General features: G+C 33.1%; 2 protein-coding genes across 2 annotated transcripts; one reads left to right on the top strand and one right to left on the bottom strand.

Moving 5' to 3' along the window:
- Positions 1-1,296: 1,296 nt before the first annotated feature.
- LOC100251390 (putative invertase inhibitor) lies at positions 1,297-2,128 on the bottom strand. Its single transcript, XM_002265982.4, has one exon. It carries the CDS (start codon positions 1,934-1,936, stop codon positions 1,388-1,390), a length of 549 nt encoding a protein of 182 aa, XP_002266018.1. The 5' UTR covers positions 1,937-2,128; the 3' UTR covers positions 1,297-1,387.
- Positions 2,129-7,891: 5,763 nt separating this feature from the next.
- Positions 7,892-23,098, top strand: LOC100256535 (protein TRIGALACTOSYLDIACYLGLYCEROL 4, chloroplastic). Its single transcript, XM_002265954.4, has 5 exons — positions 7,892-8,353; positions 9,548-9,797; positions 16,109-16,490; positions 22,061-22,353; positions 22,705-23,098. The coding sequence occupies exons 1-5, from the start codon at positions 8,082-8,084 to the stop codon at positions 22,900-22,902; spliced, it is 1,395 nt and encodes a 464-aa protein (XP_002265990.1). The 5' UTR covers positions 7,892-8,081; the 3' UTR covers positions 22,903-23,098.
- The last annotated feature ends 1,352 nt before the right edge of the window (positions 23,099-24,450 follow it).

The following is a 24,450-nucleotide window of genomic DNA, read 5'->3' as shown; positions in this document are numbered from 1 at the left end:
GGCTCTTCTATCATTATAATAAGTCTTTCTTTTGGTACAATAATTTTGTTTTATCCTATTTTTTAATGCAATATCTCTACATATGTGATATGTCTCTTGTATTTATAAAATTTTCTTTTATACAATGATTGCTCACCAAATTTAAGTACAATGAGTATGTAGGAAACGTGTGGTTGATTTTAACCATAAGAGCAAAATATAAAAATATTTGTGGGCCAACAAATTTTATTTTCTTATGTGCTTATAAAAAATAAAAAAAGTTGAATTATTTTTACAAATCACTTATCAAGCGGTGAAATTGGTGTGTGTTTAGTAGACTAATTTAATAACTTAAAGTGATTTAATAATTTAATTTAAGTTATTAAATAAATTAAGTATATTTGATAAAATAATTTAATGGTTTGACTTAAAGTCAAAAACCACTTTAAGTAATAAGTAAAAATAATTAATTTATTATTAAGTCTAAATCTTCATTTTATATTTTTACCCTCATTTGTTATAATTACCTCTACAATCTTCTTTGCTATTCCATAACCTTCACTATTACTCAACTTTCTTTACTTTAATTATAATTAATGAAAATAAATATGTCAATTTGATGATTTAAAATTAGTTTTAAAATAAAAATTAAGTAATAAGTTTTAAGTCAATAATTTAAATATAATTTATATTAAAGTCAATTTAAATCATTAAGTAATAATATTAAGTTTTACCAAACACCTTCTATCTAATGAAATTTTTTTAATTAGAAAATAAGTTATTATACATTAATTATTTTAATTAATATTATAAAAATTAGAAATTAATTTTAAAATAGTAAAAAGGAAAAAAAATTACTATATGTAATATTAATGGATAATGTTATTTACTTTTAATAAATTTTTAAATAATGTCCTTTAATTTAGATTAAAATTATGGCAAAAAGGATTTTATAAGATTTAATAAATATTGAATAAATAAAAGTTTAAATAAAAGTTTTAGTAAAATTGGGTATGATTGTGACCTCAAAAAAAAAAACCCTTCAATCTGGCCTTTTCTCAAGCTGGACGATTTGAGAGTTGTTTCCAACTTGAATCAATTGCTAATAATTAGCAAACAATTTATCACAAAAATCCATATGACAAAACCTGGATTATAAGTCACTCATTCTTGGAGGAATTGCTTCAAAACATACCATTAATTAGTGACTTGACTTTTGTTTCTGCTGTTTGGAAGCTGGGAAACTTGCCAGGAAAATAAACCCAATTCACATCATTGATGTTCATCATGCAGAAACAGAAACTAAAAGCCAAAAAATGTGAAAGTAAATATTAATTATTTAGAAAAAGAGAAGCATTGCCTCAGAATTGAAAAAACAAATTAAGCCAGCCAATCAGCCAGCCATGAATCACTTCTGCTTATTCATAATCGAAAGAGAGAGCGCACCCAACTGAAAAGCATCGTCGTTTTGCTTCGTCAACGGCGAAACCAAACCTTCCTTCTCCTGGAAACCATCTTCACAAGTACTAGCATAAGTCATAGCACCCGAAACTTGGACATTAGCATCGAAATACTCCCCAGCCCTGTACCCTTTAATGGCCTGTGTTAGGGATTCGACTCCATCCGAATACATGTCCAAACAATCTTCCAAACGCATCTTCACAGATGTGTCCAACCCCTTCTTTCCGAGCAGTTCTCTGATGAAGCATCTGGTGTCGGTGGCGTTATCCCGGAATAATCTGATGGCGATCAACCCCAGTCCCCGGAGACTGGCGCAGCGGCTGGCCGGAGCTGCCTGGAGGGAAGTCTTGCAGAACCTGTAACTGAAGTTACTGTCATTGTGTGAAGAGTTCTTGCAGGTCTCATCTATGAGCTTGGTGCAACAACTGGTTGCTGCGGGAAAGATGAAGAATAAGAATACGAGGGTGAGGAGAAAGAAACTGGAGGAAAGCCTCATCGCTCTTTCCAACTTTCAAGGCTTAAATTTTTCTGTTTCCTTTTTGTCTTCTTTGGTTTTCTGATCAAGAGAGGGACATACTTTATATAGATAGATGTTGTGTAAGACTATAAGTATGAGTTGTTGTGGAGAGTGTGGAAAAAGTTGTTCTGTGAAAGTATAATATAAGAGATGGAAGGAAGGTTGGGATTCCTTAAGTATGGGATACGGGTGGGTTTTTTTTTTTTTTTTTTTTTATCATTTTTTCACTTTTAATTTTACTTTTTTTGGTGGGTCCAAACCCTAATTGGATAATGAGAAAGAGATCGATGTTTCTTGTGATTCTTGTCTACTCATCCTTTCTATGATGGGTTGATGAGATCACCCAATAGAAAAAAATTAAAATATTTGATTTTTTTAATTATTTTAAATTAACTTATTAATATCAATTAATATAATTAAATTGAATTAATTGATATAACTCTATTTATAAATAAAAAAAATTATTATTATCATAATTAAATTTTATTTTTTAATTAAACTATAAATTGTTTGAGATAATATAGTTTTTCTAAAAACAAAATAGAAATCCATAATCTTTGGGAAAAGAAAGGAGATGTGATAACTTGGAGAGGGTATCCAAAACATGATGGAAAAAGATTTGGCATTTCGGAACCTTTTTTTTTTTCAGAAGATTAAAATTTAGATTTTCAAAAATCCCTTTAATCAAATAATCTTATATCTTATATGTATTTCCATTTTTTTTTTCGGGGTCTCATATATTTGTGCCCATATTCAATGTTTTAAATTTTATTATGTATTTTAAATTATTGAAATAAAAAATTGATAAAGTACCAAACGATAGCATAGATTTTTCTAAGAAGTTTTGTTGTCATGATTCATGTCTAAATTTTTTTTAGAAAAGGGAAAAGCTTTTAAGTAAAGTACACATTTATAAAACTAAAGCTTGAAGATCTTGAGAGGGAAAATGGGGTGGAGTGACTTGGATTATGAGCAGAAAACTTTGCTTTCACTTTTGAAATTACTGATTCAAAGTCTTCCATCCGTAGACCTCAAGCCTCTCTTAACTCATTATCAGATATACATCCACAAGTGCATTTATCATATAACTAACATTTGGGTCCCATCCTCTACTCAAGTTCATTTATTAAGGAATAGAACATGCGTGTAGTATTCTTCCAAACAAAAAGCAAATAAAAACATATTTAGATTGGAAGTATGTTTGATAACACTTTGACAAATCACTTTTGTAAAGACCCATACCTAAGCGTCGCATCTACTCATGCAGACACAATAGAAAGGCCAAACAGATTAACACTTCATATGGGATCAAGGCCAAACAGACAAATACCTTCCACAGAACCAAATGACTCGTATCCAATCGTATAGATATTGTCCACTTTACGCATAAAACGGTTCTTATAGCTTTAAAACGCGTCTATATGATTAAAAGGAGTTCACACTTATATATTGTGAAAAACTTTCTCTTCTATCTAAGGTAAGATATCACAACTTCTAATATATAAAAAAATATTAATGAAAAGAAAAATCATGTGTTTGATAAATTTTAAAAAACACTCTTAAAATTGAAAATTTACTTTATTTCTTGGAAAGTAATCTATGAGTGATTTTTTCAAAAATATTTTTAGAGAATATACTTTCATTAAAAATGCACCCTTACTCTCTATTCGTATTTCCTCCATGAATCTCCAAAATAATGAGACAAAAAAAAAAAAAAAAAGAGAATGAAGCTTTAGAACTTCTAACAAAATTCCTATGAGTATTAACTAATATGATTTAAGGCTTCATATGATTGGATTCGGGATGCCTAAAAAAGCTCAAGACCCAAATTACAACCATTAATTGTCTAATGTATGCCTTAAAATAGATTGAATTCATATTACATTGAAAAGTTAGAGTGTGTTTAGTAGTGTTTCTACTCGAAATGTTTTTAATAAAAATATTTTCTCAAAAAGTGTTTTTAGGATAAACATCTATGCTTCTTTAAAAAATAATACTAGTGATTTTTCAAAATTTTAAAAGTGTTTTTTAAATTTTTTCAAACATTTAATTTTTTTTTTCAAAATTTTTTTTTAAGTTAAAAGCGCTTCCTAAAACTATTACCAAACAAACATGTTATTCTTATCAATGATGATGAATATCTATATACAAAGATAATTGAGTTTTATTATAATTCAAACTTTATCTTCTACTCTAACTCAGACTAATAATAGACTTCAACTCTATTTCAAACTAATAGTAAATTTCTATTTTGATTCAAACTCTATATTTTATTATAATCCAAACTAATAATAAATAGATAAATACTAATAGTTAAATTAAGGATTAACATCTAAATTATTTATTTTCTCTATTAACTAATGCTTGAAAACATTTACTTACAAAATATAAACATTTGATAAAGGGAAAAGTGGGTTTTGACTCACTAATATGAAGACATGGAAAAAAAAGAACTAAATTTTTTTAAATCAGTATTATCTTTATTTATTTAAAAATAATTTTAAAAACATATACTTTCTAATGATTCGTATAATTATTCCCTAAAATACTCATTTTACTTGTCATGTCATCAACACCAATTGACAACTAGACTCACATAAATGTTTTTCTTCCATTTAGATATGCTTATTATTATTATTATCTAGGTTTTTTCTCCAAAAACAAACACCTGTAAGGATTTTTTTTTTTTTTTTTATCTATATCTCTATCTCTTGAATTGAAAGTGAAGCTAAAAAAAAAAATAGTCAAAACAACCATGGTCCTTGAAATTAACCTCAACTTGCCTTAATGAAAAAAATCCAAAAGAGACCATGAGAAAAACTATAAATCTTATTCCCGACAAAACTCAAACTCATCTAGAGTCCACTAGATTTCACTACTTTTAATGTCCACACTCTTCAAACTACCTCACATTGGTCATGGGATGCTTGTTTATGGAGAAAAAAAAATTTCAACTTTTCAATGTTTGTTTTTGGAGAAAAAAATCTCAAATAATAATAATAATAATAACGGACGTGTCTAAAAAGAAGAAAAATATTTGCATGGAGGAGTCTAATTATTAATTATTTTTTATGACATGACAAGTAAAAATGATATTTTAATAAATAATTATATGACTCATTAAAAACTGCATGTATTTCTAATTATTTTTAAATAGATAAAAATAATACTGATTTAAAAAAAAAATGTTTTTTCACGTATTTTCATGTTAGTAGGTAAAAACCCACTTTTCCCTTGGACAAACCTTTCGGTATCGCTTTAAAAAATTTGAGTACCCCCTTGAAGTAAAGGGGCCGTGTCACGCCGGCATAGCATGATTTTCAAGCCCAAACGGGCCATGAGCAAGGGGTCGGGCCACGCTAGGCCCATTTGAAGACCGAGTCGCACCTGGGACCACTCGCCCAACATGGGTATAAGACCGACTTTGACTATGCCGGGCAAGCTGTGCCAGGCTGGGCCATGTCATGATGCGCCCATCTCTCATCCTCCATTTTTGAAAAAAAAAAAAAAAAAAGTTTTTTAACTACTTATTTGTTTTATTTTTAAGATGGTAAATTTAGATATGTAAATTAATTATAACTTATGTTTTAATGTCACTTATAAGTATTGAAACTTTTAAAAAGATAATGAGTTCAACTTTTAAATTTTAACTTACATTATAGAAATATATAAATTTGAACTTATAAAACTTTTTTACAATAATTCCAAATTTTAAAATAAATAAATAAAAAAAGCCAAAAAATGATATAATAAATAATAAAAAAAATTTAATATGTCAACTAAACTATGTTAAGAATTGCTTTAATATTGTTTAGACACATCCAAATCTCCCATCTCACTCAAAATAAGAGAAGTATTTTATGAAATTTCAAATTAATATGAGTTAAACATATTTAGCCAAAATCATGTAAAAGGTAAATAAAATTAACTCTTTTATATATTAAAAAAAATTTAACAAATATTTTTTAATGGTTATTCTAAAATGATAATTCAAAACTCAAAATCCACATCAAACTTAAGAAAAATTTTCAAAATTTCATCATTTTAATTTTCAATCAACAATACAAAATATTCAATTGATCTTTATCAAGTAGACACTCCCTATAAATAAGTTAAATAAATACAACAAACTATACTTAGAACTCGTTTGATAGTGATTTAAAAAACACTTTTAACCAAAAAATATTTTTGAAAAAAAAAACTAAGTATTTGGCAAAGTTTAGAAAATATTTTTATAAATTTGAAAATTCACTTATAGTGTTTTCACTTAAAGTGCATTTGATAGTAATTTTAGAAAATGTTTCTAGTATTTCTAATACTTGAATAATAAAAATTTTCAAGTATCAAAAATATTAAAAGTACTTCCTATAATCACTATTAAAAGTTTGATAGTGATTGTTGGAAGCACTTTTAATATTTTTTATATTTGAAAATATTTATCATTCAAGTGTTATAAATGTTAGAAACATTTTCTAAAATCACTTTCAAATACACTTTTAGAGTGTGTTTGTTAATGATTGTAAAAAGTATTTTTAGTCTTTTCTTTAATACTTAAAAATTTTTATTTTTCAAGTTTTGGAAAAATTAGAAACACGTGTCAGAATCACTACAAATGCACTCTTATTATATGATTTTTTTAAAAACACTTCCACCAAAAATCTTTGAGCAAAAGTACTATCCAACGCCCTCTTAGTCCAGCAAATGTTGCGTCATTTGACTATGGTATGTATTATTGCTTTCCCACTTCAAAATCAACTAAAGTCCATAATTATATATATCATGAATAATTGATTAAAATGTTATAAAATCAATATGTTATTAATAAAAAAGCTTACATAAAAATTTATAATTATGCGGTTAAGTAGATAAGTCCTTATTGTATCATTGTGACACGGTAATTAAGTGAGTCATATACAAATCAAATCATAAATCATAATTATATCAATCCGATAAATTAAAAACACACACACATGTATATATGATAAATTAAACAAGCCAAAACATGTTCGCTTCAACAAAACATAAAGGGGTGAAGTAAACTAAATAGGACATCAATAAGATTAACCTCGATTCAAACTCATTAATTTTATATTATTTTTTTATTATATTTTTAGGTTATGTTAAATATTGTTATTATTATTATTATTTAAAAGAGTTAATTTCATTTATCTCCCCTGATATTTTAGTTAAATACATCTAAACCCTATAGGTTTGAGATTTCATCATATACCTTTGTTATTTTGAGTGAGAGGAAAGATGAGTAAATATAAGAAATAAAAAAGATATAGAGATTAGATGTATTTAATCAAAACCTTAAAAGAGATGAATAAAATTGATCTTATTTAGAAAGACAATGATTAGGCTAGAATCCATATCAAAGCCCATCCAAGCCCAAAAGTCCAACCCACATATCCAACCCCAAGGAATAAGGCCCATTTACCAATTAAGGAAATCACATGTTTGAATGGTAATATCATTTATATTATTTTAATATATAAGCATATAACATTTTTTTATAAATTATTTTTTAAAAATACAACTCTAATAGAAATTTATCGATTTCACAAGTCCATTCAGTTGGGCTTTTAGAAAATATTTTTAAAATAAAAAATATTTGAAAAAAAATGAGATGCTGGTAAAATTGAGAAAATATTTAAAAATAAATAAATAAAAAATCACTTATAATATGTTTTAATACATATTTGATAATTAATTTTTTCAAATATTATTTATAAAAGATACACTTTAATTGAAAGTGCTGTGTATAAAAAGGACTCCCATGCACACTCTAAAAAAAGACAAAAAGAAATATATGGAAACATACACCGATTTATGGAATAAAAATTATGGTTGTTTTTAAAATTTTATTTTTCTTATCAAATTTCTAATTTTTTTATTTTTTATTTTTTATTTTTTATTTTTTATTGTTTTTTTTTTATTTTTTTTTTAAGAGTACATGATATAATTTCTAAACCAATTCAAATGTACAATCCATCAAGGCAGGGCGGCTAGAAACCAAATGCCAAGAAACAAACAAAGCCCTAGAAAAACCCAGTGATTCCCATTTCAGAAATGCAGGAAAGATAAGGAAGAGAGAAGACAGAAACGACGCAGCAAGGCGGTAATGGCGAACCTGAGAACCGCCATGGACGCAGCATTCTGGGACCTCGACATTTCCTCTCCTCAGACACTTCATGGCGCGGCTCGCGCAGTGCCCGGCGACCCCTTCCCGCTTGAGGGAGCCCGGGCCAGTCGAGCCCTCCGCGTCCAGCAGCTCTCCTTTCTGGGCAACGGCTTCCCTCTCGGCATCATTCCCTCTTTTTCACCCACTTCCCAGAAGGACCTGGGCTCCTTCTCCCTCCAGTCCCTCTTCCTCAGGCCTTCCACCTCCAACTGGTAGCCCACTTCTTCTATTCTCATTTTCCCTTTTACTAGTCGTTTGTTATTTCAGAATTATATTTTTTAAGTGTCACTCGGCTTGCCTTCATACACATTACCGGTTCACTGATTTATTGGTTTTAAGTGTTAGTTCATATGTATTGTCATCTCTTTACCTAAAGGCCTTGAGCTTTTGTTTGGGGGGTGAGTGGTGGTTTGATTTTTATCTTGTTGGGTTTTGTAAATATTGGTAATCTGTTTGGTGAATAGTGGAAAAAATGAGGGGTTTCTTTGGATTGCTGAGTGTTTGAAGGCAAATGTGGGGACCAAAAAAAGGGGGGGAAAGGAAGGAATGAAAGCGCGAATTGAAAGAAATTTTGAGTTTCATAAATTTTTTCTTTCACCCTTATTTTTTGTATGGGGATGAAGCATTTGGATATGTTTCAGTTGTCAAATAATTTTAATTATGTTTTGTTTTTCCTTCTCATTTTCCATTGCAGATCAAACAAGAGAATTTGTTTCCCTTTTTTTTTACTACTTTATGAGATTCATATTGAGTGAAAGGCAAGAGAGGGAAGACGAGAACATAAGTTTGAAATCTGATAAATATTTTCTTCATGATTCCCATAGTGAGAATGAAGGATCCAAAATATATAAGGCAGCTCAAGGAAAGCAATTTTCAAACCCACTACCATTATGTTAGGACTTTGTTTGCTTCCCAGGGAAAATGTGTGGGAGAATGAATGTGTGAAAACAGTAGACTGACTGGCCTTACTTGGGTTAGTTTTTTCTTTTTCTTTGTACCTTTTCAATGTTTCAGAAAAAGAGTAAGACCGAAAAAACATGGTACTTGGATCTTATTTTAAGGGTTTGTGTTTTGTATTCATTTCCTCTTTCTTTTTGCTTAGCTTCTGTAGTTGGTTTTTGTGATTTAGTGGTTTGTGAGTTCTGATTTTGAACTATTACTTGTTTTTGGTATCACTTCAGAGTTGTTTGTGTCATTATTGATATTGTACTGTCTAAAATGATTGTTTTGAATTTGGCTTGTGATTGAGGAAACTGTTGGTTTGCTGCTAATGAGTGCACCCCTGTTAAAGAAATTGCAATACTTCTCCATGATTGTAATATCCTTTCTACTTTGTCAAGGTTTTAAATAATTACTAATGCCATATTTTTCATGAATTCTCAAATTATGTGGACTTTGCATTTTAGGTGGCTTGGATTAACCGGACAATTTCGTCCGAAGAAATTGATATCTTCCATCAAAGCAGACCTATCTGCGGTTGATGAGTGGGAGCTATCTACATTCAAAGAAGTAGCAAAGCATTTCATAGACAAATCCCTTTTTTCCTTTGGTTTATGCTCACAGCTCTCTTTGACTTCTGCATCATCCTTGATGGTGAGCACAGAACAACATGGTGAGAAGAAGGGACGCCGCAACAGAGTGATGCTCTTTCACCAGGCATGCATTTCTATGCTACTTGTCTTGTATATATTTGTACTGTGTTGTATGCTATCCTCATAAATTTGTTGTGTTTTTGGCCTCATTTTAGTCTCATTTTTTAATAATATTTATTATTCTCTTGTCTTTCTATTTTCTGTTTTCAATCATAAACTAGCAGATTTCAATTTGGGAGACCTTAGGCTTTGTTCTTAAATGGTTACACTATATTTTACCAAGCAATAAGATCCTGGAATTGGCTACAAAGTGGCAAATAAAGTGCACATTTGGGCAGCATGGATGGTGAGTCCACAAAGCATCTAAACCAGGAAGCTTCTCAGAAATGGCAAGCTGACAGAATTGGGAACCAGGGGGCAGCTCTGGAACACTTCTAATCAGCTAAAGTTCATATGGCTCAGAAATTGGAATTGGCTAGTTTGGCACCATAATTGTGAGTGGATCATGTGTGATAAAGTAGTCAACAGCGGTTGTGAGTAATGCAATTGTTTAGTGAGGCAATGCATAAAGGAGAGTAGAAGGTTTCCCAACCTTCTTCAAACAATATCAAACCTTAATCCCTGCAAATCACTTATCCTAGGAGTAGGAGCAATCCTTGCAAATCACTTATACTAGGAGTAGGAGTAGACATAGCCCATAGCGATAGTTCTAGCTTCTAGTTCTCATAATCACTTGTTCATTGATAATGCCTTGTTTATTCAACCCTTCATACTGCCTTTGGATTGGTGGAATCATGGGTTAATTGAGCTTGCTCTTTTTTTTTTCTTTTTCTTTTTTTAAATAGGAAAACAAAAATACATTAAAAGCGCCTGAAAAAACACGCAACAAAGTACACAGGTTGTATATAATGTATGCTAAGAGGTAAAGCAAAAAAGTAAGGGGCTTAAAAAACAGAAGTCTTTTCAAAAGTCCCCAACTGTTCAATAAAATCTATCATGGTTAGAGGTCTCTATATACATCTTCACCCACTACATAAGGTTCCCTTGAAAATTGAACTTAAGGGATTGATGAGACATTTCTTTGCTTTCAAATGCTCTGAAAAAGACCAAAATAATGCTCAAAGGCATAATCCTCCGCATTCTCTTTTGCTTCTTTTCTGTAAAATAATTGTCATATTGGGAGGAACTTTTTTACCGAACTTAACTACACTTAAGCAATCCCGAATAAGGAAAACACTAAATTCCATAACACTTTAGCTTTAGCACAATGTAGAAGGATGTGATTCCCCAATAGGCTTCCCATGCAAAAAAAAAACCTTACTTTGGTTGACGCCATCGCATTCCAAATAAAACACTTTTGATATTTCCTGCCTAAGAAAATTGTATAAAGACTTGATTGAAAATTTTCCCTTCTTTGCATCCATCCAATCCATCTTGTCTTCCTACTCACAACCTTGCCTTGAAGCCTTCAAAGCAAGGCTTCAACCTTTTCCATCCTCCAATCTTTTAAATTCCTTGAGAAGCAATGGTCCAAATGTCCACTCTCACCTTGTTGATCCGATACATCAGCCACCTAATCATCCTTTGTCCCAACTATGGAATAATACAAAGAAAGGAAAGACTCTCTTAGAGATGAATCATCACACCATTTGTTTTTCCAAAACTTCACTCTTCTACTATTACTCGCATCAAATGAGGTTTTGTGATTAAAATATTTCCAAACTCTCCTAATGGCCTTCCACAATCCAAATCTAAAACTACCCTTACTTTCCTTCAAACACCAATCCCCTTCCTCCCTATACTTTTCAACAATAACCCGTTTCCATTGGGAATCATTTTTTGAGACAAACCTCTAATTTCATTTTACTAGTAAAGCCCTCTCGAGAATAAGGTTTTTAGTGCCAAGGCCTTCATTATCTTTCTTCCTACAAGTGATCTTTCATCACACCGGGTGAGGTTTTTTCTTACCCCATAAAAAATCTCTTTGAATCTTCTCAATCCTCCCATTCACTTTCATGGGCATGAAAAAAAGAGACATATGGTAAATGGGCAAGTTTTACAAAGTGCTCTTGATGCGAGTGAGTCTCATATCCTTAGATAGGTATTGTCCATAGTTTTAAAAGGTACAAGGCGCACCTAAGGCACAAAATTCTCTTACAGCTTAGGTGTAAGGGGCAACATAATGTGTGAGTCTGTGCCGAAGCAAAGTGAAATGTGACCTAGGATAATTTTATAAAATATGATCCAAAATCCAATCAAATTAATAAAAAATTTAAGATTCCAAACATTTAAAAAAAAATATTAAAAGAAAGTAATGAAATCATATAAATTTCAATATGCAAATAAAAATTTCAAGAATAAAAGTTCTTAAAAATGAAAAATAAAGTAGATGCTCTCTCCAACAAGATGCACGTCTTGGCAATTGAGGCACCATAACTAAGGATATGCGCATTGAGCCTAAAGCATGTTTTAAGTGTGCCTTTAAAAACTATGATATTATCGTTTCCACATAGCTAGCCCTTTGTGGATACTCTCTTCCACCAAATGCTAACCAACCCTTGACTTATAGGGGGCTCTCAAGGGAAGATCCAAATATATAGTGAGGGGATCCTTCTTTCTACAACACAACTTAGCCACTAATTCCTCAACATTAGTGACACTATCCACAAGAATTGATTCACTCTTGTCCAAATTCTTCAAACCCATGTTGCATGGGTTTGAGTATGAGTGTTAGATGTATGTGTTTAGGTGTCTAATTTCTCACAACTCAAATTTTAGAATACGGGGACTTAGCTAAGAAGGATCTAAAAAACGGGCATGGGTTCTAGGATATGACATAATAAAAGAAAAATCAATTAAAAATAAATAGGAAGTGAAGATATCATTTGTAAAGGCTCTTATCTTTTCCCTCTAATCACTTTTTTTTCTTCTTATCCTTGAATATTCTTACAAAAGTTCACTTTTCAGCTAATTCTTGTTTTTCTCTAATGTAATTATTATTAAGAAAGTTGAAAGAATAAAAGGATATCAGTGAAAAAAATCAAACAACCACACCCAAAGGCAAGTAGGAGTGCCTGACTAGGATCACTTACCCACACCCATGTCATGTCATGTTGATATGGGTACATTGGGTGAAATTGATGGATCCGGGTATCATAGCTTCAAACCACATGAAGGTCCAACTTAGATGTAATATTGCTCATGACTAGCTTCATAGAGAATAAGCATGTCATATGCAAATAAGAGATGAGACACCTCTGCGCCTTTGCCTCCTCTTCCACTTACCTTAAAACCTGAAATATAATCTCCTTGCCTTGCCTTCTTTAAAAGGCAACTGAGCACCTCTATAGATAAAACAAACAAGTTGAAAAGGGGGTCCCCCCCTTGTCTCAATCCCTTCTAGCTCTAAAAGAAGCCAACAGAGGTTTTGTTCACTAGCTCTGAAAATCTTGTTGTAGAAATTCACCATTTGACCCGAATGAGCTTACTCTTTGTCATTCTCTTCTCTTGTTTTAGATATTCTTTCTGATGCTAAGTGGATTTGAAAGTACTCCTAGTAAAGGTTATTCTTCATCAATAAATCATTGTTCAATCATGTTTCACTTCAGCACAAACTGGTAGTAGTTGACGACTGTTAAGCCCAGAAGTCTGATTACTTTTCCGAATGTAAAACAATTTCTCCCTTGTACTCAGAGCATGAAATTACTTGAGCTATACTGATTTTGATGTATTCCCTAGCTAATGATTGTGCTGAAACAGTTACTTTTTTTAATTTATTTTTTTATAGGCATGCTGAAACAGTTTCTTATATTCTTTTTGTTGTATTTGATAGTTACAAGATGCCAATTTCACTAATCAGACCAATCAAATGTTACAACACCTTGGATTGGCAAATCTTAGGGAGCACAATTCACGTGGGTACACAATTATGATCTAGAGACCCTGATTGGACATTGAAAGGAAAGTTACTAACAATTGCCCCCTACTTATATGATTAGGATAAGAAATGTTATGAATGATCCCAAAAGGATGTTAGAGTTTGTTCTTTTTTTTTTTCTAAGTAGTTGGATGCTATGCTTAAACCTGTTTAATGCATCCTTCTTCTCCTTTTGGCTTGCTCTTAGCCACACACAAGAACGCACACGCACACACACACACACACACATTTTTTTTTATGGGTAAACACACACATATTTATGTACACAAGTTAAAATATTAAGTAGAACACTTACTATATAATTCATAGAGGTAAACTCTCTGATAAAGAAAACCAAATGTCTTGTTTCATGCTTTGCTAAGGCATCTGCTGCATGATTGCCTAAACACATCCACTGCATGATTGCCTAAGCGAGGGACTTAACAAAAGGAACATCTCAACTCTGAAGAAATATAAATAATTTGGCATGCCTACACATCAAACTCCTACAATCCTTTATCATTCTTAGTCAGCCATGATATAAAGTGTATGGTACTTTCCCTATTTCTTTAATAGGATTTTTCTTAGGGGAACTAATGTGTATGCATCCCTTAAATTTTGAACTCAATGCCCAACAATAATCTATGGTTGATCTTATGGATCCAAACCTTTCATTCAATTAATGGGATGTACTCTTACTTAAATTGATGATACAAGATCCTTAAATTTCTGGTTCTATTGATGTCTTATTTCTTGTAAAATGAGATGAAAGAGGTCTAGGAAGACAAAAGTAAAGAAAAATATAAATCACAGCTAGAGTTCTGAAGCAATCTCACTAATAAGAAGGCATTCATATCTTTAAAAGAAGTTAGGTGTCTACTAAAACTCTCATTTCATAAATGAAATGAATCCTAATTTATATATATATATATATAAACCGTCAGCTAAAACTAGGGCTTGCTAGTGTAGTCATGCCAATAATATGAAAATTACTAAACTACCCTTGATGATTCTCTTTTCCTCTTTCTTTCATAAGACTGAAGGGTTGCTTCCAATGTTGTTCTACATCAATTGAAGGTGAAAGTTTTAGTATCCATGCATAATTCTTATACAGTAATTCTTATACAGGACTGTGATTTGTTTCAGATGAGAACATTTATCTCCATGTACTTTTTGTTCAAAGTAACTGAAGAATTCCTCCACTTGGTTTCAGTAAAAATGCTTGCGAAATTAAAATTCAATTTTTTTCCAAACTTTGTTATGAATTTTGAAGGTCAACTAATAAAGATTGACTTTCAAATGACAACACTGATTCAACATCTTCTTTGCCTGAAAAATTTCTTGTGACAAAACTAACAAAAAGCATTGAGAGCAGTAAAAGAACTTTTGATTCCAAGTGAAACTAAAGTCATTGCAAGGAGAGGATGCTGTTGCTGATACAAGGAATATGTAAATAAGAGCTATTTGGATGCCTTATATCATTGCCTTAAGAATACCATACAATAATTATGTAGTTAAATTTATTGTGTTGAAGGGATGATTCTGTCAATTCACCTGAATTTGTATGCTGCAAATGTTATTTTCAGGAGGTTGGTATTAACTGACTTCTTTATCCTTACAGTGTCTTTGAGGCCAATGCCAAGTGGGTTGCTTTGTTAAACCTGGTAATAAATAAATAAATAAATCAACCAAATTCAGATTTAGATTGCTATAATTGTCTTTTTTATCTAATTATTTCTTTCATTTAATGGCCATTAAAATATGAGATATTTGTTCCCAACAAGTAGCAATATGTTTCAAACAGCTTGGCTATTTTTTTGATTGGAAAACATAAATATATATTAACAAAATGTGCACCAAAGTACACACACTGTATACGAAGGACACTAAAAGGCAAAGCAAAAAAAGAAAAAGGGTCATCAAAACAAAAACCCTTTAACTTGTCCCAACCCAATGTACAAAATCTATCATGGACATGGAACCTTATGGACCTCCTAACTCACCCCAATAGACTACAAAGGAACATGAATTTGATTGCTTGTTCTGACTTCTTTACGTTGAAAGGACCTCTGATTATTTTCCTTCCATAGTGCCAAAACACACACAATGGAACAATCCTTCAAACCTGTCTGTTTTTTCCCTAAAAAAAGAATCATGCGACCCTAAGAGGGTTTCTCTAACCAAAGAAGACATCACTCACACAATCCCTAACAAAGAAAACACAAAATGCAATAATACCATCATTTTAACATCTGTCTCTGACTCAAAAATTCAAATTTTGTTTATTTACATTAATTGTTAAAGGCTTAGTTCAATTTTAGAAATGCTACTTGACTGCTATTATTGTGCTTGTTATTATTGTCATTATTTTTAAATTTTTATTTATTTTTTGTGGTTGCATCATGGTGCACAAAAAGTCATTTGAAGTAGGTTCCTCAACCATTCATGTGCATTTGCAGCTACCCTTTCATGACATTACACTGGAGGCTGCATGGCCTGAGCTATTCATTGACCATAAAGGGAGATATTGGGAGTTGCCTGAATCTATATCCTTGGGTTTGTCTTCCCTTGTTTCTGAATCTGGACTTCGATATCGTTTTGGAATACACAAAAATGGTGGGCATCCCCAGTCTGTTAATGCCATAAATGATGAGGCACCTTCTGCTCTAATGCCTGGATTATGTGCAAAAGCTGCCTTTTCTTATGAGAAGAGCAGAGACTTGTGGAGGCAAAGAGAGAAGCAGGAGGATGGTATTGTAAAGACAGAACGGGGTCTGGTGTGGCGGCCTTCATATGATATACGTCTTAGAGAGCCTCATGCAGCAATATCTGGAATTATTGGTAATTTTGTTGCCTCCAATTGCTCTTTTATGCCAATCATGTTTCTATTTAGTTTTGACTTGCTTCATCACATGGGTTTTGTGGAAAAAGTTTCTGACAGTAGCTTTAACAATTGACTTTGTAGTACCCTCTTCCATGTTGTTGTAACCCAATATTGTAGATTGTGCCACTATAGTTTTCTTCTGCCCTTCCTTTTTCATTTTAGGTCATGGATGCCACAATTGTGTGAAACCATATTTTATTTTCTGTTACAGTTTTTAGGGTAGAATGTCTTTAAATGTTATTTCTCAACCTTGTAGGTTAATCTATACTGGTATTTGACCATTGGTTGTTTTTTTCCTCTCCTTTTTGATTGGAACAATATTGTCAAAAAATTTCTAATCCCATGTGAAATGCCACCTGAAGTGAAATAGAAATGGTTTGTTTGTTTTCTCCCTCTCTCTTTGTGTCACAATTTAGACATACATTGCTTAGAAAGCTTTCACGATCTTCAAGTTCAAGTTGATTTCCCCCAAGTACCTCCTTAATGAACTTGACATGACCCCTTCCATCACATTTGGGTGGATTGGTTAACATGATTTCTCTCAGACATCAAGAATCATGTCATTTCCCTAAAACTACCACCTTCATGAACTTGCCACGACCTTTTGCTACAGTTGTTTGAGTTTGTTAATTTGATTTCTATCTGACACATGGTAGAAGAAATACCATCCAGAAAATTTCAGGTTGAGAATCACTTCAGATGATTGCATTAAGATGAGATGGATCTTTTTAATCAGCTGTCACATATCAACTGTGGACCTGGCTATCCAAATACCGTTTTATGATGGCCTTTTGATACAACGAAAATTGCTTTGGAAAATGTCATTCAAAACCACATTACTTATGCATGGCCATGTAAAAATTTTGTTATGTTACTTTTCCTACATTACAACTAACCATTGTTCATCATAATTTATCATCAATGTTCAGGTGGTTGTTTGATGTTTTATACCAAATTTCCCAGAAATATTGGATGCTACTGTGCCATGATGTATAGGTTTGGAATTTATACTAAATTTTTGGAATTTATATTTATTTTGTTATTAATGAAATTCTATGGAGATATTTTTATTCTCTTCTAGATGATATGTATTTGAAGTATTTGTGTCCAATAATATGACATGGTAAGCGTTTCTGTGTGGGATATAAGCTTAACATGTCTCTTGGTCAAGTATACATCAGGCATGTTTAACAAGGAAAAAAGGATACACCTCAGTTTAAACTAGGAGATCAAACAAGAAAAAAGGGCAAATCAGATAATTTAGCCATGCCTCCTTGTACTAGGTTCTAGGCATTGAGCAATTCTGATGAATAGACACCAGCATCCAGCAGTTTTAGCCAACTCCTTGGGACACGAATTAAAATCATTTGGTTCCCCCCTTTTTTTGTTTTGCCTCTTTTAGAAATGGAAATGGTAAGAGGAATAGGACTCTGTCAATTTGGTTTGAGGAGTTGTGAACACTTGCTATATCATTGAAGTATTTGCATAATTTAAGATGAATGAGGTACATACAACCACCTAGCTCAAGTGGTAAAGGGATGGACAAGGTTTATGGGAAGTTCTAGGTTCAAATTGTGGTCTTGAACAAGGAAGAGTCAGGGCTGTTGGAGGATCCTTTTTCTGAGGAATAGGTTTTTACAGCTCTTGCTAGCTTGAGTGGAGACAAAGCTCTTGGTCCAGATGGGTTTTCCTTAGCCTTTTAGCACTCTTGGTGGGAAATTGTCAAAAATGAAGTTATGGGTTTCTTTGCTGAGTTTCATGATTTGGGTCACTTTGAGAGAAGCCTTTACGCCACTTTTATTGTGCTTATGCCTAAGAAAGTGGGTGCAAAGGATTTGAGGAACTTTTGTCCCATCAGTTTGGTGAGGAGCCTCTATAAGATTCTAGTTAAAGTTTTGGCTAACATGCTAAAAAGAGTGGTTGGGAGAGTGATTTCAAACTCCTAACATGGTTTTGTGGAGGGAAGACAAATCTTGGATGCAGTCCTTATAGAAAATGAGGTGCTAGACTCAAGATTAAAAAGCTTAGAAAGGGGGGTCATCTGCAAAATAAATATTGAAAAGGCTTATGACCATGTAAACTGGGGATTCTTATTAGTAGTCATGGAAAAATGGGTTTTGGGGCAAAATGGGTAAGGTGGATGAAGTGGTGTATATCCTCATTTTGGTTTTTAGTTCTGATTAATGGGACCTCTACAGGTTTCTTTCAAAGTTCTAGAGGCCTAAGACATGGAGATCCCCTTTCCCCTTTTCTCTTTATTTTGGCAATGGAGGTGTTTTCTAGTATTTTGAAGAGGGCTATGGAGGGAGGCTTCATTAAGGGTTTCTTGGCTAGTGGGAGAGGAGGAGAGGGTATGGTAGTGTCCCTTCTTCTTTTTGTTGATGATACATTGATTTTTTGTGACTTAGATAAGGAGCATTTTGAGGTTTTGAGTTGGGCTTTCATGTGGTTTGAGGCAATTTCTAGTCTTAAAATTAATTTGGATAAGAGTGGGTTAATCCCAGTGGGAGAGGTTTCTAATGCAGAAGATTTGGTTGGGTGGTAGGGTGTAAAGTGGGCTCTTTCCCTTCTAATTATCTAGGCCTACCTTTGGGTGTTTTCTTCAAGTCTTTATCAGTTTGGGATGTAGTGGAAGAAAGATTTCAGAAAAGACTTGCTATGTGAAAAAGATAGTACTTATTGAAAGGAGGGAGATTGACTTCAATTAAGAGCACTTTATCTAGCCTACCAATCTATTATTCTTTATTTGTAATCCCATGTAAGGTGAGCCTTAGATTGGAGAAGCTTCAAAGAGATTTCCTTTGGGTTGGTGTGGGGGGGAGGAGAGCTCCATAGAAGGCCTCATTTAGGTGGTGTTTGTTTTTTTGGCTTTTTGCTGAAAGCAATTTAGTTTTAGAATTTAGGTTGTTTGTTTTTCTACTTTTTCATGACTTATTATAAACTTTTTACTAAATAGAAAAAGCCAAAATATGTAGCTTTTTCTAAATAGAAAAAATAACATATTAGTTTTTTTTACTTTTTAATACTTAATAGAAATAAAATACTACAAAAACAAACAACCTAATATTTAACATTATTAAGCATTAAGGTTCTATTTAGAATTAAGTAAAAAAACAAACACCACCTTAGTGTATTGGTCATTAGTTGGCTTGGATAAAAAGGATGGAGGTTTGGGGATTAGAAAGTTGTCCTCTTTGAATAAGGCCCCCCTTGGAAAATGGAGCTAGAGATTTGCTTCTAAGAATGAGGCTCTGTGGAAGTTAGTGATTGTAAGGAAGTATGGAGAGGAAGAAGGGGGGTGGTGTTCCAGAGTTTTAAGGGAAGGTTATGGGGTGGGTCTTTGGAAGGCAATCCGGAATGGGTGGAAGGAATTCAACAACAGGGTTGGTTTTAGGGCAGGAAATCGTAGGAGGGTGAGGTTTTGGAAGGATAGGTGGTGTGGGGAGGATCCTCTGGCGGTGGCTTTCCCAGAGTTGTTTTCAATTTCCATTGATAGAGAAGCTTGGGTAAACCAGATGTGGGAGCAAGTTAGGGAAGGGGGTTGTTGGAACCCTTTGTTCACAAGACAGATAAATGATTGGAAATTGGGAGAGGTGGAAGAGTTGCTTAATAGGTTGCAAGGGCAAGTGATCAAAAGTGGTGTTGAGGATGTCATGGCTTGGCGGGTAACAAAAGGAGGTACCTTTACAGTGAAGTCTTTTTACTACTCCCTAGTAGGGCACTCTCCAAAAGGCTTCTTCGTTAAGTATTATGTGGAACCCTTTGGTCATGATGAGAGTCAGTTTTTTTGCTTGGGAAGCAATTTGGGAAATTTTTTTAACTCTAGATTAGCTAAAAAGGAGGGGTTGGTGTCTTCCAAGCAGATGTTATTTGTGTAAAGGCGAAGAGGAGTCAACAAACTATAACCTTCTCCATTGTCCGAAGGCAACCTTGTTGTGGCACCTCATCCTTGCTCATTTTAATGTCCAATGGGTAATGTCTTTCTCAATCAAGGATGCCCTTCTTAGTTGGCAGGGATCCTTTGTTGGGAAGAAAAGAAAGAAGGCGTGGAGAACAACTCCTTTATGCTTATTTTGGACCCTTTGGAAGGAGAGAAATCGAAGGGCCTTTGAAGATTCAGACTTGACAGACCATGCTATTCTACACTCCTTCATGTACAGTTTTTTTGGAGTGGGTCAGGGTACATTTTAGGGTCTAGCACCTTGTCTTTATTTGACTTTATTGATTGGTTGGGCTGTCAGTGAGCGAGGGTGTTGTTTTTTGTGAATCCCTCCCCCTTTTTTTGCCCTTGTATACATCGTGTATACTTTAGGCATGTTTTAGGTGCTTTTAATACAATTTGCTTTCACCTATAAAAAAAGTAGGTTCAAATTGTTGAAGGGTTAGTACTGATCACCTTATGATTTTGATGGAGAGGGGTTTTGAAGAACTCTTCTGCAAGCTTGATTCATCCTAGCAGAGGAAAAATAGTGACATTAACACAGCTGCTTTCTTGCAGCTTCCTGTTGAATTCATTCTTTTTCTTATTTCATTCTGTCAATTGCACTGTCTTGCAAGAGTGGAACCAAAAGAAAAGGATTATCTGTAACTAATATCTAAAAAGGTACTGATAGCAACTAGGGGCCTTTGTTGTTTTAGAATATCTTCAAGAACAGCATGTCTTTGAAGGAAAATAAAATAGAGGGGGAAAAAGATTCATGGATGTGAACTGATAAATGCCTGAACTGCTGGTCCAGCAGGTTATGGTGATTTAAGGGATGTGTTAGATTACCTTCTGAAGGCATCCATTTACCAATTACCAGTAAGCACTCTGGATTTTAAATGTGATATTTGATCAGCATGTTGATAAGCCCACAATATGGAGTAGCTCGTGCTCCAATTTCCTGTGAATGGGAAAGAAAGGAAACTTAATATTATTGAGTGTTGGATATGTAGCAAATGTAGAAGTGGAACATGCCTACTAGAAAACAGAAGTGTCAAATGTGGAAAGTTGAATGGATGTTGTCTAAGCAGAATGTTTCTTCCTTACTTTGTGTAGATCCAAGAAATCTGCCTCATAGACCTAACTTTTTCCTTTTGCAGTTGAAGCTGAACCAAAATAATTAGAAGTGATAAACATTAGGATTAAGTCATCCATTGATTATTGTGCAAAAGCTTGGTTGCTTACTATTACTTTCACCCTCAAGGTTCTGACTGTGGACCACTTCTTGATTGAGGAAATAGGCAGAACAGGGCTGACTGCACCATCATACCTAAGAATATGGGCTAAAAATCTTTAATGACACATTTGTATTTGCCATTATGTAATATCATTTCGCTTATGTTTATAATTTGTATTGCTCTGATTAGAATTGGCTTTTGTTTTATATTCCTCATCGCTGTTCTCATACTAGAGGTCACATGGAATTCAGGAAGCCTCACCCAATTCCACTAAACGTACAGACCATTGGCCTGTTTCTTTTAGTTTTCTTTGTACTTAGGTTTCATTTTTTTTATGTTTCTCATCTCTTGTTTAAAATACACGTAGGTGGTACTTGTGAAGCCTGGTTTGGGGGTTCGAGGGAGCATGGTGATGGAAGTTCTGCGGATGCTAAGAAGAGAAGTCCTTTTGGTGCTGATTTGTTTGCTTCAGGTTGCTGTACATTCCAACATGGACAATTCAGGAAGCGATATGGTGACCTTACCCGTGTGGATGCTCGTCTGAATATCTGTTCAGCTTCAGCTTTAGCCAAGAGGGTTTCCAATCTTTTTAGTTCCTCGGTCAATGGTGCAAAAGATCCATTATCTTCCCCAAGGCTCAATTTGATCTTTCAACAGCAGGTATGTCTAACCTTCTATGGCCCTAGAGTTCTAGAGGTACAAAATTCATAAATGCACGTTCCAGACAATGAGGCTTGCCCTTGCTAGTATTGATCGAATAGAGAACAAGAGTAAAAGAACCGAGTAAAATTATAATATTATTATTGGTGCAATCTGGGTGAGGAAAATATGTGAATGATTATAAGTGACATCTAATCCGTTGAGCCTTTAGATCGAATTAGTTCATTTTCAGGCTGGATGATATTAGCAATCAGGAGATCATTTTCATTTTCTTGGAAGAAACAGTTACAATTGCCCTCTAGAAATTGATCACTGAAATCATCCTACAATGAATCGTGGTTGCCTTTGCAGGTGGCAGGGCCAATCGTGTTCCGTGTAGATTCTAAACTTTTGCTGGATTCTTCAGGTGGAAGAGCGGGACCTCAGTTGGAGGATTTCACATACAGCTTGAACTACTCCTTGAGGCTCCTGCGCTCTGGGAAAGTTGTGGCTTGGTATTCTCCAAAAAGAAAAGAGGGAATGATTGAGCTACGCCTATTTGAGTTCTAGTTCTTTTTTTTTTCTTTCTTTTTCTTCCTTTTTTTCCTGATTGTTTTGTATGAAAAACCAAGAATTTTTTCTTAGAAAGTGCAACATCCTTTTCTTTCTTTTACCCTCAAAATTTTCCATGTGGATTTGTATTCAGGTCTTCTTGAAATTCTCTACCATTAAGTAGCTGTTATCAATTTATCTGATATTTGCATGAGTTTGAATTTGTTTAAAATCATCTAAATAGAAGTAGAAGTAAATGCATGATAAAAGTCAAGTGCTTCTTTGGGAGTGGTTTCAAAATCTGTTTTCGAAAAATAATGATTCTAGTAAGTGTTTTTAACCTAAAAAGTGTTTTTGAAAAAATAATAGGTGTTTGATAAAACTTAGGAAACACTTTTAAAATTTTGAAAAATCATGTTGAGAAATGTTTCATAGGTAATTCTCTTAAAAACATTTTAAGAGGAAACACTTCCACTAAAAATTAATGAAAATATGGATGATTTATCGGAACATGGGCCAACTAGTTCTTAAGAGTAGGAAAAGTAGTGTCGGTATCTCATTTATACTTCATAACTGTCTTCTTTGTTAAAGGATAATCTTTCTTATCAATTTGAATGGAGTTCCTACAAGGAAGGAAGGTGTTTACTTCTTGCCGGAAAGCCCATTCCCTTTTAATATAATGATGGGGGTGGGAAAGCAAGAAGCCGAACATATGGGCGTAAGAGCTAAAGGAGAGATGTTGCCTAAAGGAGAGAGATATGACAGGCCGTGGGCAAATAAACCGAATCTAATGAGGTCTTAGTGGACGGTTGTGCAAAAGATCATTTCTAGAGGAAACACTCCCAAACACACTATAAGTTTTTGTTACTAAAAACAATTATCACTTATTTTCAAAAACATAATTTAGTTTGAGAATTAATATACAAAAAAATATCGAAGTTTTTTGGTTTTATTCTCGATGAAGACATCAAGCATTCATGTTGAATAGAAAACCCTTTAAAAATGTTTTTCATATTTTCAATTATTACTTAAAACACTATAGAAAATTGTTTTCTTTGTATTCAAGAGTTCAAAAGTTTTGAATGTTTATACTCAAAGACAATATTTAAAAATAAGACTTTAAATAAAAGAAAACAAACCACATCAAAACATTCCAAAAGAAAACAAAACATATTGTGATTGAAAAAAAAAACCATTTTGATTGATTGATTTATTCATTTTATGATGGTTCTCCAAGTGTGTAAGTTTGGGTTATCCAAAAATTTGAACAAGAAAAAAACATAACATGTGAGCAAATTCAAAAAAGGTTGAAAATTTTGAACAAATATGATTACTTGTATAATGAAAGCCACTAGCAAATGCAAAAGAAAGCAGCAACACTACCCTCTTCACCACTAAATTTCACATATAAAATAGTGATGAATGGACACCTCCATAAGCAAATTTTTTAAGCATCTCATGAACTACTCTGCATACTTTCAAAGTGAAGTGGAAGTGGAAGTCCTTTTCTAACATTCTCAATCATTGTCATCTTGAATTCTCATGCATACATTTTAAAAAGGTCAA

This window comes from Vitis vinifera, chromosome 15, assembly GCF_030704535.1.
Source record: "Vitis vinifera cultivar Pinot Noir 40024 chromosome 15, ASM3070453v1".
Taxonomy (NCBI): Eukaryota; Viridiplantae; Streptophyta; class Magnoliopsida; order Vitales; family Vitaceae; genus Vitis; species Vitis vinifera.
The sequence above is the reverse complement of the archived record's forward strand: the minus strand, read 5'-3'. Positions and strand labels throughout refer to the sequence as shown.